The sequence below is a fragment of the Haliaeetus leucocephalus genome, unplaced genomic scaffold, assembly GCF_000737465.1.
Source record: "Haliaeetus leucocephalus isolate CR32 unplaced genomic scaffold, Haliaeetus_leucocephalus-4.0 Scaffold339, whole genome shotgun sequence".
NCBI lineage: Eukaryota > Metazoa > Chordata > Aves > Accipitriformes > Accipitridae > Haliaeetus > Haliaeetus leucocephalus.
The window spans coordinates 23,969,916-23,983,712 of record NW_010972775.1 but is presented as its reverse complement, the minus strand read 5'-3'; the positions used below and the strand labels follow the sequence as shown (position 1 = coordinate 23,983,712).

The 13,797-nt window shown below is 56.7% G+C and overlaps 2 protein-coding genes across 17 annotated transcripts in view; one reads left to right on the top strand and one right to left on the bottom strand.

Annotated features, from left to right (window-relative positions):
• The first annotated feature begins 3,706 nt into the window (after window positions 1-3,706).
• Window positions 3,707-6,991, top strand: RCCD1 (RCC1 domain containing 1). 4 transcript variants are annotated; one of them, XM_010572184.1, is made up of 5 exons: window positions 3,707-4,476; window positions 4,666-4,770; window positions 4,928-5,077; window positions 5,231-5,260; window positions 5,517-6,991. In XM_010572184.1, the coding sequence occupies exons 1-5, from the start codon at window positions 4,200-4,202 to the stop codon at window positions 5,657-5,659; spliced, it is 705 nt and encodes a 234-aa protein (XP_010570486.1). In that variant the 5' UTR covers window positions 3,707-4,199; the 3' UTR covers window positions 5,660-6,991. The 4 variants fall into 4 exon arrangements, with proteins under 4 accessions (XP_010570486.1, XP_010570485.1, XP_010570483.1 ...); XM_010572183.1 differs by having other exon boundaries at window positions 4,925-5,077; XM_010572181.1 differs by having other exon boundaries at window positions 4,883-5,077.
• The window catches only part of LOC104834652 (vacuolar protein sorting-associated protein 33B-like), a 17,774-nt gene continuing 7,998 nt past the window's right edge, over window positions 4,022-13,797 (bottom strand). For 10 of the 13 annotated variants that reach the window (XM_010572187.1, XM_010572188.1, XM_010572194.1 and 7 more), the window contains 13 exons: window positions 13,617-13,749; window positions 13,034-13,156; window positions 12,432-12,665; window positions 12,179-12,349; window positions 11,775-11,924; window positions 11,353-11,500; window positions 11,066-11,202; window positions 10,679-10,774; window positions 10,380-10,526; window positions 9,835-9,945; window positions 9,371-9,481; window positions 8,703-8,888; window positions 7,002-7,239 (listed from right to left, as the gene is read on the bottom strand). In XM_010572187.1, coding sequence (XP_010570489.1) covers window positions 7,162-7,239; window positions 8,703-8,888; window positions 9,371-9,481; window positions 9,835-9,945; window positions 10,380-10,526; window positions 10,679-10,774; window positions 11,066-11,202; window positions 11,353-11,500; window positions 11,775-11,924; window positions 12,179-12,349; window positions 12,432-12,665; window positions 13,034-13,156; window positions 13,617-13,749 — 1,825 coding nt within the window. In that variant the 3' untranslated portion in view covers window positions 7,002-7,161. Of the gene's footprint in view, window positions 4,034-7,001; window positions 7,240-8,279; window positions 8,889-9,370; window positions 9,482-9,834; window positions 9,946-10,379; window positions 10,527-10,678; window positions 10,775-11,065; window positions 11,203-11,352; window positions 11,501-11,774; window positions 11,925-12,178; window positions 12,350-12,431; window positions 12,666-13,033; window positions 13,157-13,616; window positions 13,750-13,797 lie in introns of those variants that run through there. The other 3 variants (XR_774647.1, XM_010572189.1, XM_010572185.1) reach the window with 3 other exon arrangements.

Below are 13,797 nucleotides of genomic sequence, written 5' to 3'. Positions count from 1 at the left end.
GTGGGATGAAGGACATAGAGGGGGAGATGATGCGGGAAGGGATGCTGAGCGTGCTGGGGGGGATGCAGCGAGAATGATGGGGGGGGTACAAAAGGGATGCCAGGGAGGATGCAGGTGAGAGGATGTTGGGGGTGGGGGGGGATGTCACCCCAGGGTCTGAGCTCTCCCCGTGAGCTGGCAGGCTTAAGACGGACCGGTTGGAGTCTGTGTAGTGTTGATTGATTAGTCAGTGTGGTAAAATAATCTAATAAAGTGATTACACGATCAGTAAACTAATTGACTAGTTAGTAAACACACCGCTCATTACTTCATCATCCTGTTATTCTGTGTGGTGTTGCGCATAATTACTGAGCTCCACTTAAGAACTCTTAAGTCCTCTTGATGATATACAACTGCTGTTGAGTTACAGCCCTTTCTCCTTTCCCTCCACCCTCCTGCAGTGCATGGGGTTAGGGTGCAAGTCTGTCCCTCCTTACCTTTCCATGCTGCTTGCTGCTACAGCTGGGGGGGGCTCAGGGTTAGGGTGTGGGGGTGCAGCAGGGATAAAGGTATTGGGGTGTAAGCCCATCCCTCCTTACCCTCCCATGTCACTTGGCGTTAGTCCACCCCTCTAGGCTTAGCTCTCCCACTCCACGTCTTCAGGCCAGCAGTGTGATGGAGGGGGGCCGGTGGGTCACCCCCATGCTCTTCCCTGCTGGTCCCAGTTTTGCTACTTCTACCCGAATTTGGCATTTCTCACACTATCACTAAGCAATCTCAGCCCTGTACATCATTGCTGATGTAGCGGGCGTGCTCTCCGTGAAGGGTGCTCCCCCCCCCCGCCCATGGCTGCCTGCATCCCCCCTGCTGCACAGTGTTCACCCCTGTGCTGACAGGATCTGGCATTCGCCGAAGCCAGGTCCTGCTGAGCACCAGCATGTCCCCCCTGGCACAGGCAGCCTGGCTCCTGGCTTCTGGGGAGCGCTGGCCCTGCTGTGCCCACCCTGCCTGCGCTCCCATCCCCGCTGGGTCCCCCCCTCGCTAGCCCTGTCTCCTCTGTGGGTGCTGGGGCTGTGGTTTCTGTGGGGCCACTGGCTTGTGGCCCTGTCAGGGTGGCCTCTGAGACCACTCAGGTCTCTGCATGACCCCTGATGTCCCTGCGGTCCCTTCTTGCTGAGTCTGCTGTGGTTTTCATGGTACCAGGCCACGTACCCTCCTGTCTGGTCCTGCAGCACTGCTCCTGTGGTGCCTGGCCCTATGCATGCAGGGTGATAAAGGAAGGTTGTTGCAGCGCTATCAGCACAACCACAGGATACAGTATCAAGTATAACACAGCCGCAGGTTTTGGGGACTGTCCCATAAACCTGTCACACCAGTGACGTACAATTGGCGGTTCACTCTCAGTCCCCATTTGAAAGGTTTTTATTCTCTAATGCACTTGCTAGGCCTGTTGGTTTTCCACTCTCAGCTTCTCTCTGGGTGCTGCAGTGATGTCGGGATGTTTCACCACGTCAGGCTGGCTGGGTCCCTGGCTGAGGTTGTTGGTGCATCAGCTCAGCACAAATCTCTCTTTCCTGTGGGCGAGTGACGGCCAGGTACCGCGTCTGTGCTCTGCCTTATCCTTCACCCGGCTGCTTCAAATCAGTGTAAGGTTCAGCTCCCTCTGCTCCTGCTCCTCTGTAACATGTCACAAAGGCAGCCACCTGCAGTCAAAGATCAGTTTGTTTCTGAGATGGACAGTGGTACCACATGTCTGTTAGCACTTCAGTACAAGATCCCTCTGCTAGGGAGAGGAGTAAACCCCTTGGGAAAAGCATCAACCCCTGACGCCCTCTTTCACTTGCCAGCAGTTGCACTTGGGTGCAATAAATAGCCAGCAGGATTGTTCAGTTTAGTCTCTTAAAGGTGTTATCTGTTAGCTCAGGGTTTGCTTTTGCACATGCTGCCCTGGCTGCCCCACATCCAGTAACATTTTCCCAGATGACGGAGGGCGCAGCTCCAGGCTATCCCTTCTCTGGATCGCGTGATTTCTACTGCCTGGCGCCTGCCAAGGGATTCCTGCTTCTCCGTTTGCTCCAAGGCTGAGGTGTGGTTACGCATTTGGCAACACAAGTTGCCGGCTCCTACCTGTGCCACTGTTTGTGTTGCTTGTACGCAGCGTTGCAGCCCTCGCGGCTGCAGCTGCTCTGAGTTCTTGCCCTGTCCAGCACCATCAGTTCTGGCACAGTGGGCTAAATGCCCCCGGGACTGCAGCACACAGGGATGCATCCTCTCAGTCCCAGAGCTGCAAAGATGTGCTGGGAGCCGTGGGCCATTAAAGCCCCGTTACTGTAGGGCTCATTTCTGGGTGTCGCTGAGGCATCGCTGGGTCTTGTCACGCTCTGACACCACCCCACCCCCACCCCCCCACTTGGTAAATCCATTGGTTTGCATCTGTACATCCCCAGTACCACAGATGTACGTGTGAGGCACCATGTTAGGATGCCAGTGCGCGATCAACTCTGAGCACAGTAACTATTAGTTGTTAATATCCATAGGGTGGAAGGGATTATGTGTTCCTCTCTCTTTCTTTGCTACTTATGGAAAACAAAACCACCAAAGACTGATGGTTGTACTCAGCAGAGCTGTGTGACTTGGCCCATCGCCCTCCCTCAGTGTATCTGATCGGCTCAGGAGCATTTTGTTCCCCCATTCTCTGTTCACTGCTGGCTGGGGTCTTGGCCAGCTGGTCCTTACAGCAAACCTAAAACTCAGTTTAAATCAGCAGTTGTTGCATTTGCAGACACTGTATTATCTTGTCCTTCTTGCTTCCCCTCAGAGGAAAGGTTTCTACACTTGTGAACATGTATTTTAGGATTAACATTTTTGAAAGAAAACTAAATGCCATGGTTAAGCTTCTCTCCATGGCTGAGAATCCTCCAGCATGTCCCTAGGCCGTGTCCCACAGTGTCACAGCTCTTCTGTATAATGGCTCGGCACTGGCCCTGCTCAAGCCTTCATAGCCCCTTTCTTTCTGCAGGCTGTGGTTGCCTTTGCCTGCTCGGGCTAGGAGCCCCCTTTCCCCACTGCTGCAAACGCTTCCCTGCTTGTCGGCACTCTAAGCTGCTGCTCGGTGCCTGCAGCTGAGCTTGGGGCCAGCCAAGAACCAGCCCTGTGTTTAGCCCTGCTGGGTGCATCTCTTTGCCCTGACTTTCTGCAGATATCCCTGTGAAGGAGAGCAAAAATACTTTCCAGTGTTGTTGCATTGGCAGTTTTTGGCATCCTGTTCCGACACTTTGACGATCCCCAAGACTCATCTGCTCTGTGCAGCTGAGCTGTTTATTTTACCTTTCCAACTCTTTCAGCTTTTTCAACAGCTTTGACAATTAAAGCCACTGGGGTGTTATATTCCACTTGCTCGCCACCAACCCTCCCAGTCTGTAACTGTCACGGTTCCAGTCCTGTGCGCAGGTTGCCTGCACTGGGCATTGTCCTCCCACCAGCACTTGGCTTTTCCCTATTTCTGGACTCAGCTCCTCCTCTCAGCCTTGGCGATTCCTTCAGCAGCTCAGGCTCTGCCACCCCGAATGGTGCCAGAAGCCACATGCATCTCATCGCCTTTGCCTTTGGCCATGGCTGCCACCCCCGGGGCTGTTTGTGTCCTTGGCGTTGCTGTCAGCACCAGTGATGGCACAGCTCACCCACGCAGGGTGGATTTTTTTCACGTGGGGCAGCTCCCCCACAGCATGTGTGTCTGAGTCCTGCCCTGCGTAGCCCACATGGGCCTGCCCTCCTTAGTGTGCCTGCTATGTGAAACGCTTGTCATGGCAATTGGTGCCCCCCCCCCCCCCGGCTGAGCCCCAGCTTGTCCCCTCATGGGATTTCCCCCACTTTCACTTTCAGACTTGGGGGCTAAACTGATTGCCACCATTGCGCTGTTGATTGCTGGCTCAGCATAGCCCAAGTGAGCTCAGCAGTTAGCTGAGCAATGGACTGACTTGTAAACACATTTATCAGTTCAGACTTGTGTCATTCACCGCACCGTTGCACAGCGATTGCACGATGACATGGACCCCTGCCTCGTGTTGTGCAGCTGCTACTGACCCACAGGCTTGCGTGCTGCAACCCGCTCTCTGGGCCCCAGAGTCCCTGCCAGCCTCCCATGGCCTGGCACCAGGGTGCAGGGGCACCCTCCTTCCCCCTGAGGCTGGGCCCTGTGCCCCCTCTGCACCCTCCCTGCCATGGGGGGTCCTGGGGGGCCGGGTCGTGGGCAGCAGCAGGCAGGAGGGGCTCGATCAGGACCGTGGGCTCATGGCGGGGCTGGGAGGTGCGAGGACTGGAGGGCAGTGAGGTGCAGGAGGTGTGTGTCTGTCTGTCCATGTGTGTCTCCCCACAGGCACGGGCAGCTCGGCCACGGGACCCTGGAGTCAGAGCTGCAGCCGCGGCTGGTGGAGGCGTTGGCCGGTGTGCCGATGCAGGCGGTGGCGGCTGGCGGGTGGCATTCGGCCAGCATTAGCGGTGAGGGGCTGTGCTGGGTGCAGGTGGTCAGTGGCAGCGTATGGCCCCGGCAGGACCAGTACCCCGTACTGCTGCCCTGTGCCATGCACGGTCGGTGCTGGTGCCCCCAGAGCACTCAGCCACTGCCAGGGGTTCAGGGCTGAGCTCTGCTCCAGGGGCATCCCTGATGGGCTCCCTCCCACCCTGCAGAGACAGGAGACCTCTACATGTGGGGCTGGAACGAGTCCGGCCAGCTGGCTCTGCCCTCCAAAGCACTGGTGGAAGAGCAGGCACAGGACCATGACCCCGGAGCAGGTGAGGGTGCAGCTGGTCAGGCCAGGGACAGCAGGTGATGCCGGGACCACAAGCAGTGCCAGCAGCTAGGTGTGAGGCTGGTGTGGTTCCAGCCTGCTGATGATGTTGGCAAGGCCCGGTCGTTCCCGGGAGCTGAGGGTCCGTTCTTCCCCAGGGGCCGCTGAGCTGATGCCCCACCAGGAGCAGCTGGCTGCTGAGGACACCGCATTCATTTCCATCCAGGCGTTCCCAGCATTGCTGGATCTGCCACAGGACCTGGAGGTCAGCAAGGTCAGCTGTGGGTCCCGGCACACAGCCATCATCACACGTGAGTGCCTGGCTCTTGCTGGCAGGGAGGCAGGCAGCACCCCTGCTTTTGGTGCTGCCCAGGAGCAGGGGGGTGGCTAACATGGCCTGGGGTTCACCAGGACCCATTGGGGCAGAGGTGGGTGCTGTCTGATGGGTGCTGTCCTGTTTGCAGGAGGTGGCGAGCTCTACACCTGGGGCTGGGGTAAGTGATGTCTTTGCTCTGGGATGGTGCAGCACCCCCCAGGAACAGCCTTTGGTTTCTGCTTCCTTACCGTTGGCTGCTATTACTTGTATAACAAGTCATTTTATCAGGGTGAGGTTTCATAGCAGAGCAGTGCCACAGGTTCCTGGCTGGAGCCAGTTGTAGGGGGAGGCGCTGCTCTCACATTTCCTCCCTGCCCCTGCAAGGCCAGGGAACCCTCACCCTGTAATGGTGACCACGACTGTGGTGTCTGCAGGTAAATACGGGCAGTTGGGACACAAGGACAATGCCAGCTCTGACCAGCCACGCCGTGTTGAGTACCTGGTGGCCGAGGGGTTACGGGCAGAGGAGGTGGTGTGTGGGCCCTGGACCACCTACATCTGTGTGCTGGAGCCATGAGGGCCCCAAAGCCCCTTGCTGTCCCCCAGCTGTCTGCAGTGAGGAAGACACAGGCAAGCTCTGCTCCTGCGTGCCTGCTGCTAGGACCAGCCCCAGCACCACTCTGCCCTCAGAGATGGGGCAGGCGATGCCCCAAGACAGGATCTGGCCAGGTTTAGCCCACAGGGAACTGAACTCACACACTGGAACTGGACTGGCACCTGACCCTGCCCAGGCTGCAGCTGCACAAAAGTGCTGAAGACAACCAAGGGAAAGGCTGAACATATTTATTACATCTACTTTTCATTACTCTACATTACATCTACTTTACTACTCATTACTCTACATTTACTTTACTACTTTCATTACATCTACATTACTACCACACTAATGGCTGTGGTGGTGCTTCCTGTTGCATACAAAAGACTGTCCCGGTCCCAACCCCAGCTAAAAGCTATGCCCAACCCTCCCCAGCTGCAAGGCCACAGCGGGGGAGCCTTCGGTCACCCCATGGATACACAAACAGCAGCAGCTATATAAACATATACATATTATTCCATTGAACAGTATATACAGAGTTACAGAACAAGGGCACAGAACCTGGAGAATAAATAACAGCAAGTGGGGGACTGTAGTGATAACAAGGTGCAAACTAGTCACGATCAGGGACAGACGCATACATACAGAGCTTTAACAAAAGTGCAAACAGGCCCCCCCAAGCTGTGCCCAGGGCTGTGTCATACTGCCAAAGCACTCGGCTTGCTGTCCTCTGCTAGATCGAAGTGCGAGGGAGGGCAGAGGGCAGCACTGGACGGTGCAGAGCAGGTCCTGGGGTAGGACAAGCTGGTCTCCTTCCCAAGAGCAGGGAAGAAGGCCTTGTCCCACTGTAGCTCACTTCCTTGCTAGTAATGTGTGCTCAGGCACTTGCTGCCACAGGCTCTGCCTCTCCACTGCTCAGGGAGGGGGCAGAGGGAGCAGCAGGATACAAGGGGTCAAGCAAAGTCTGCTAATGGAACCTGAGCTAAAGCAAGCCCCCACTAAAACAAGCCTGCTGTGATGTTGAGAAAGGAAGATGCTTATGGACAATAGCTACAGCAATATGGAGGGTAAAAAAGCCTCTGACGAAAGGCACCAAAGCCATAGGTCCTGTCTGTCCCAGAGCATGCTCAGCAAGGCAGAGCCCCTGTGACTGAGCACCAATGCTCACCCCAGCCAGCCAGGCTGCAGCAGGAGCCAGCACCCATCACTGCGCTACCCTAACACAATCTTTAATCATAAACAATTGCAAGAATTCCCTAAATAAAAGCAAGTTTTAAAAAGTGTACTTTTCACACCCTACCCCATTAGGCAGAAACACCCCCCCGCCCCACAGAGAGCCAGGCTGGCCGGAGTAACGCCTGGGACCCAGGTAAAAGTTAAACCTAGAGCATGGGACGCTTTGGGCACAGGGAGAGCTGTGTAACACTCTGCCCGAGCAGCGACTCACTACGACTACGACCAGCTGGAGCCCAGCAGGCAGCAGCTCAGCAGAAGGCATTGGTGGTGGTGGAGTTCAGGATGCGGGAAGTACTGTCAGACCTGGAAGCCTTTGAAAGTTCGCGCTGTGGAAACAAGAAGCAGGAGACAGGGATGAGGGGACAGAGAGGGCAGCTGTGCAGATGGCAGCAGGGACAGTACTGTTGCTTTGTGGGAAAGCAGGAGCAGCTCCAGGCTGGCAAGAAGGGCAGGCCAGGGTGCTCCTGCTTGTTTGTTTGAGCTCCTTCCCCCCCGCCCCCGCCGCTCTCTTGCTTCAGAAGAGGACAGGAAAACATTAGCATCAAGTAGCTGAGAAAGAACTAGGAGCCTGTCAGCCTCCCAGAAGCAGGAGTACCTGTTACCCAGACAGCCCCAGGCTGGGAACCACATCCCTCTCTCCTGCAGCAGGCTGTCTGTCCTGGAAAGCACTGCCAGATCAGTAGAAAGCAAACAGGCTGCCCCTTGGCGAAGGGAGGGCACGCAGGAGGACAGGGACAGCCATGCCCAGCTGCTGGAGGAAGGGAATACCTAGCAGGAATCTGCCTCCATCACAAACCAGCACCCTCCTGGCCCTGAGGCTGTGCACAAGCCTGGAATCACAGTTCTGCTGCAGGGAAATCCTCAGCACAGCCCCAGGGACACACAGGGTGCACCACACACCAGCTTAGCTGCCACAAGGAAGAGATGCTCATGGCTTTCTAGTGTCAGAAGATGTTAAAGCTTGGGCTCAGCCCATCCTAATGGAAGGGCAGAGGCTAAGGGACCTACAGCCAGCCAGAGACAGCAAAGTCCTGTCCATCAGCAGAGAGTACCTTCTTCAGCAGATGGGGCAGCTCCCCAGGCTTTGCTCACCCAGCACACCACAGAGAGACCAGCGGAAAAGGTGGGACAGATGCCAGGGTCTCTTTGCAGGCTCAGCTCAGGGGGGACAGCAAGCAGTGTCCGTGAGTACATGCAGGCAGCAGGAAAAGGCTTCCCCCCCTTGGGGGGTCAGGAGACCCTCCCTCACTGACCAGGTTAGGACAGTGAGAGTGCTGCTGCTGCCAGCTGCCCTAGCCACCATACTGCAGCCCCTCGGACAGGCTGGGGAGCATCATCACCCCCAGAACACGCTGCAACAAGTGACCAGGGGTGGTCAAGCTGCTTGCTCAAGCAGCTGGAGACAGACCCACCTCAGGAGAGTGGCTGCATCACTGCAGCGGGGCTGTTCCAGGGGGCCTGGGCCATGTACAGCTTTGCCCCTGCACAGGGCTGGGAGATGCCCCCAACATCAGCATTTCTCTTGTGTTTGTGTCTGTTCTCCACTGGGCTGCTCAGGGCCTTTGTGTGACCTGAGCAGTGCTTGGCCTCAGCCACCAAACCTCAATTTTAAGTTTTCAATGTAGGGCCGACAGATCTGCTGTCACAGGCACTAGCAAGAACAGCCCCTCTGCACAGGGACACAAGGAGGGCTGTGCAGAGCTGAGTCCCTTGGGGTGCTCTGGGAGGGAGGGAGCACACCCCCTGTGCTGCCCAGTGAGGGGAGGTGGGTTTAGAAGAGGTGAATTACCGCAAACTCAGAATAGGTGCTGGCAACAGAATTAACGCTGTGGTTACGCTGGGCAGGGGCTGTGGGGGTGCACCCACCGCTCAGGGTGGTTCCATTCAGCTGGGACACGTTCTCCTTGTTCCGTTCCCTGTATCCAGGACGGGGGGGCTTTGCAACTGCACGGATGGGGGTCCGAGCCTGGCCAAACTACAGGAAAAAGTGACAGTTAGACAGGACACAAGAATTAAGTAGAGCTAGGGGAGCTGTGCTGGCTTTGCTGCCTGTCACTCTGCAGTGCCAGAGTAGTTTCAAGCTCCAGGAGCCCTCCAGGGTCTAGGGCCCAATTCTGATCTCAGAAACATACAATACCACACACATGTTTTGAAGGTCCCCCAAGCTGCAGGCTCAGCCACAGAGGAACCGAGGTACGCTAGAAATCTGGGCTGGAGGAAGATTTCCTGAATGCTTGTACTACCCTACTCCTCCCTCAGGTCCCAGAAATATCCTGCCAGGATTACAGCAGCCTAACACAGCAGTCTATGGACAAACAGGGGCTTTTGCACCCCAGGAGATTGGCAAGGGAGGCAGTGAAGCACAGTGTGACAGCAGTCAGAGCTGTGCCATTCCAGCTCACTCATCTCCTCCCCAGCTCATCCTGCTGGGCAGGGACACCCTGGAAAGCTCCTTACCTTCCCTCCAGAAGGTGGCAACCGAGACGTTGGTGAGTGGTAGATGGTTCCCCCAAAAGCTGAACGAACGGTGCTGTTGGGTGTGGCACTGGAGATGGAAGTGCCATTGAGCTGAGGGGAAAAGCAGAGCACATGTTACACTGGGAAGAAGCCAGCAGCTGCACCACGCCAGGGAAACCAAGGTGGAAGTCCCAGCTGCACAGAGCCTTCTGCCTCCAGAGCACCACAGTGCAACAGATCCAGTTGTCCCCAGGGAGAACAGAGGTGCCTGCAGCCTGGGGCCTTTCTCTGCATCTGTTACACTGCCGCAGCACCCTAAGCCTTCCCTGCATCTCTGCATGGGACCAAGGACAGTCCAAGACAAGGCACAGCTCTAGCCTAGTGACAGCACTCAGCTCCCAGCAGGGTCCCAGCCAAGCACTTGGGGTCCAGCACATCTACACTGCTTCGCACAGACAGTTTACCTTCCTTACTTTGCCAGGCGTGTGGGGGCCGAGCACCCGGCGCTTGATGGGTGTCCGTGGGGTGCTTCCATACATCATCTCTGCCTCAATCTGGCGGCTTTTCTTCAGGTGCTGTGTGAGAGATCTGCACTTACAAACCCAAGCACAACAGCTGTGCAGAGCTGTGGAGCACCTGCTTGCCACTGGCTGCCAGGGGAAGGGCAGGCTTCTGCCAGCAGGCAGTGCCCTGCACACAATCTGTGGCATGGCCAAGCAGCAGGTATTTCAACAGAGGTTTACAGGTATCCAGAACCAAGCTACAGTTCTGGCACAGCTGGGGCCAAGAAAGGGGCTCAACACACACAGACACTGATAGCAATGGACACCAGTCCCACCATCAAAAAAAGGTGACTGCATGCAGAGCTGCTTCCAGGCAGAGAGTGAGGAGACACAGAACCCCAGGCAGCAGCTGGGGCAGTTCCCCCACCTGTGCAGAGCAGGGCCTGTGTTCAGTGCAGCAGAGGCTCCTCCAGGTCAGGAGGCAGCACACTTAGCTTCGCACTCACCCGCTCCTGCTTCTCCTTCTCTTTCTCCAGGCGGTATAGCTGCCACTGCTCCATCACGTACTCCATGAACTGCTGCCCCTTCACCAGGAAGGTCCCCTCATGCTCCTGCTTCCAGGCCTGGACCCTGCTCTCCAGCTCCTCCTGCAGCTGATCAGGACACAAGGGCAGTGTAGAGAGGCTGCCCTCCTGAACGTGGGCATCTCCACACCCAGAGATATCTCTTGCTGGCTCTAAGTGCTGTGCTTTTCCTCAGTCAGTGCTATCTGGGACTACAGTTTCTTCTCCAGGGCTGAACCTACCTTTGAAAGTGTCTTCTGCAGCTTTGCGCGCTGCTTCTCTTCTTTCAGCAGATTCCCCCCACGGTTGGCAAAGCGACTGGGGTCAGTTGCTTTCCTCTAGTACAGAAGGGAGGTCAGGAGAGAACCAAATACACTACCCAGTCTCACAGCCCAAGATACACCCCACAGAATAAAGGCCCTGGAGGAAGCCATGCCTGCTGCACAGCCCCCCATCACAAACCATACCAGTGTGCTACATACAGCGCCCCACCCCCTCACTGACCCACTGTGGTTTCCTAGTGCCTTCTTGGTCTTTCCCAAGAGCACTTTGCACATGGCAGCAGAGGCACACGCTGCTCGGTGACCTAGCACTGAGCCAAGCAGAGCACGTTCCTGCCTGGACAATACCTCCAGCTCCAGGAACAGCTTCCAGTTCTCCTCCCACTTCTGGACGGCCTCAAACAGATCTTTGTGTGTTTCATAGTATCTCTTCATCTTCCCCACCTCAGCATCGTGGAGCTCAAGCAGGGTCTCTGTATAGTCCTCTGGAGAGGATAACAACAGCACGCTCAGGAGGCACCCGGGATCCCCACACCCCTGTGAGCTGAGGGCAGTCTTTCTCAGCAGCTGGCCTGCCAGCAGGCAGCTTGCAGCTCCCACAGGGGAGTCAATGAGCAGGAAGAGCCAGCACCCACCATCGTAATAGGGGCTGAAGCCTTCCCTCTGCTCCTGACTGTAGAAGCATTTGTCCCAATAGTCAGCCAGCTCTGCCCGGATTGCCTGAATCACAGATTTCATGTTCTGCAGCTTCAGCTCCTCCAGACGGTCCACTTCCAACTGCAGCTGCCAAAAAGATCAGAGCACAGACTCAGAGAAGGCAGCATGAGAAGAAAAGGAGCAGAACAGGATTTATATTCTGCCTAAGCTACTTTCTAAGATAGACAGTCACCAGCACCAACTCCCAGCTCCTCTACCCGCGAGGGCAGGATTTGGCCTGCTCACCTCGCACCTGACTGCTGGAAGCAGCTCCTCCATTCTAGCTGAGCAAACAGGAGCATGAAACCCAGAGTTGCTGCTCCCCAGCCCTCCCCCTCCAAGGGCACAGGAGGGTCCTTACAGCTTTTCTGGTTTTGGCTCTGGACCCAGTCATGTGCACTGCAGAAGACTCTCTCTCCTCCACAGGAACCTGCAGCCTTTCCCAGAGCGCAACAATTCTGGAGCGCAGCTCTGTGCACACAGCTTCATTCAGGGATCGCCGGGCTTCCAGCTACAGAAGGTAAAGCACAGGCTCAGCACCAGCACAGCCTAGCCCAAAGGGCACGAGTACACCATTTGCTTTACTGCACCTAGCAAAGCCACTCGTTCATCTTCCAAGATCTTGCAAAAGCTCCCAAAAGGATGTTCTAACACACAGTCTTGCTGAAAACCGAGCTGTTGCTCTTTACATTGCGATGCCAACTGCTGCCAGGACCCATTGACAGCCTCCACAGCAAGCAACGCTGCCTCAGTGTGCCAACATACCTGCTGCAGCAGATTCTGGAGGGCAGCAATGTTGTCCATGGACAAACAGAAGGCTTCCTCATCCTCGCACACCACATCCCGCTCAAAGCTTGTGTCTGGAGTGTGGTCCAGCTCCTCCATAAGGAGGATGATTTGCCGCTTGCTGCTGACAAACTCTTCTCGCCTTTGCTCCTGGAGGTGACAAGCAGCATTAGAAACCAGCGAGCACCTTGCGTGCCACCATCGGCGAGATCCTCACCCGCTCTCTGCTTACCTTCTCGGCAGTCAGGGAGGCCAAGTGGCGCCTGTAACGATCCAGGTCCTCCAGGCTGGGCACAGCAGTACTGTCAATGCAGAACGGGGTTGTGCAGAGGATGTCACACAAGTCTCGATCTTGTTCTTGCAGGGTTTTGAGCTCCTGCTTCCTGTCCCTTTTCTGCTTTAACATCACTTCCACACGGGTGCGCAAATTCTTCTCCATCTGCAGAATAGTACTTTCTTCCTCTGCCTAGAAGAGTACAGAAATCGGTGCTTTTCTCCACAGCTCTTGCAGACCTGACTCATATATTTAGGCTTCTTAAACAAAGACCTGGGACACAAGCCCTTGTTCCAAGCAAGATGTTCCCCAGGAAGGTGCAAACACAGCAGCAATGCTCAAAGTGAGATGCTGCAAGACACCTGGCCTCCTCACAACCATCTCTCAGCGCCCAACCTGCGAGGAGCCACAAAGCCTTTGGCTCTACCAAACGTCAGGAAAAGTGGTTTTGAACAGATGCTTGCCTTGCGAGCTCCAGCCTCACCGAGGCACCGGGGCAGAGGCCAGGCAGCAGAAGAGTGTTGCCAGCAGGATCCCAGGAGTGAAAAACAATACCTTACCTCAAAGGGGTCCAGCTGGAGCTCCCTGCAGAGGGTGTCAAGCTCCTTCCGACATAGAGCAATGCTCTTCAAGAGGCGCTCCTTCAGGCTCTCCTCCTCTGCAACCATCATGTCCAGGAGACTCTGTGGCACAGGCACGGTTAGAGAAGCGGGTCCCGGGGATGGAGAGTGAGAAGGGAGCATGATGGGAGACTGGGCAAGCCACTGGGACCACAGCTAGAGAACTGCTGCTAGGCCTCAGCAAAGAAAGGGCCAGCAGAAGGGCAGGCAGCACGGGGTGCCCAGCAGGACCAGGCCGCACAGGGCAAGGGCAGAGGCACAGCGACATCCCCGGGTGCCCCCAACCCAAGTAGGGACCTCCGGGTGCTTCTGCTAGACCTGGCTGGCCCTCTGCTCGCAGCCTGGCCCGGAGGGCCCCGACAGAGCCCTTCTGGGCGAGCTGCTGCCAAGCTGCCCTGGCCCCGGGCCAGGCCGGGGGGGGCTCTCGCTGCAGCCGCAGGCCCAACAGCGAGCGTGAGACTCAACAGCGGGCCCGGGGACCGCCCTGTCCCGGCCGCCGGGGATCCCCCCCCTCAGCCCTCACCTTGATGTGCTTCTTGACGACCTCGGTACGCTCCAGGCGCTGCTCCTCGGGGATGCCGATCTCCTCCCATATGTCCCGCAGCGCCGCCATGGCTCGGTTCAGGCACGACACGGCCTCGGCCGCCAGCACCTCACTGAAGGCACCGGGGCCCGCCAGACATCAGCAGCCAGCCAGCCAGCCA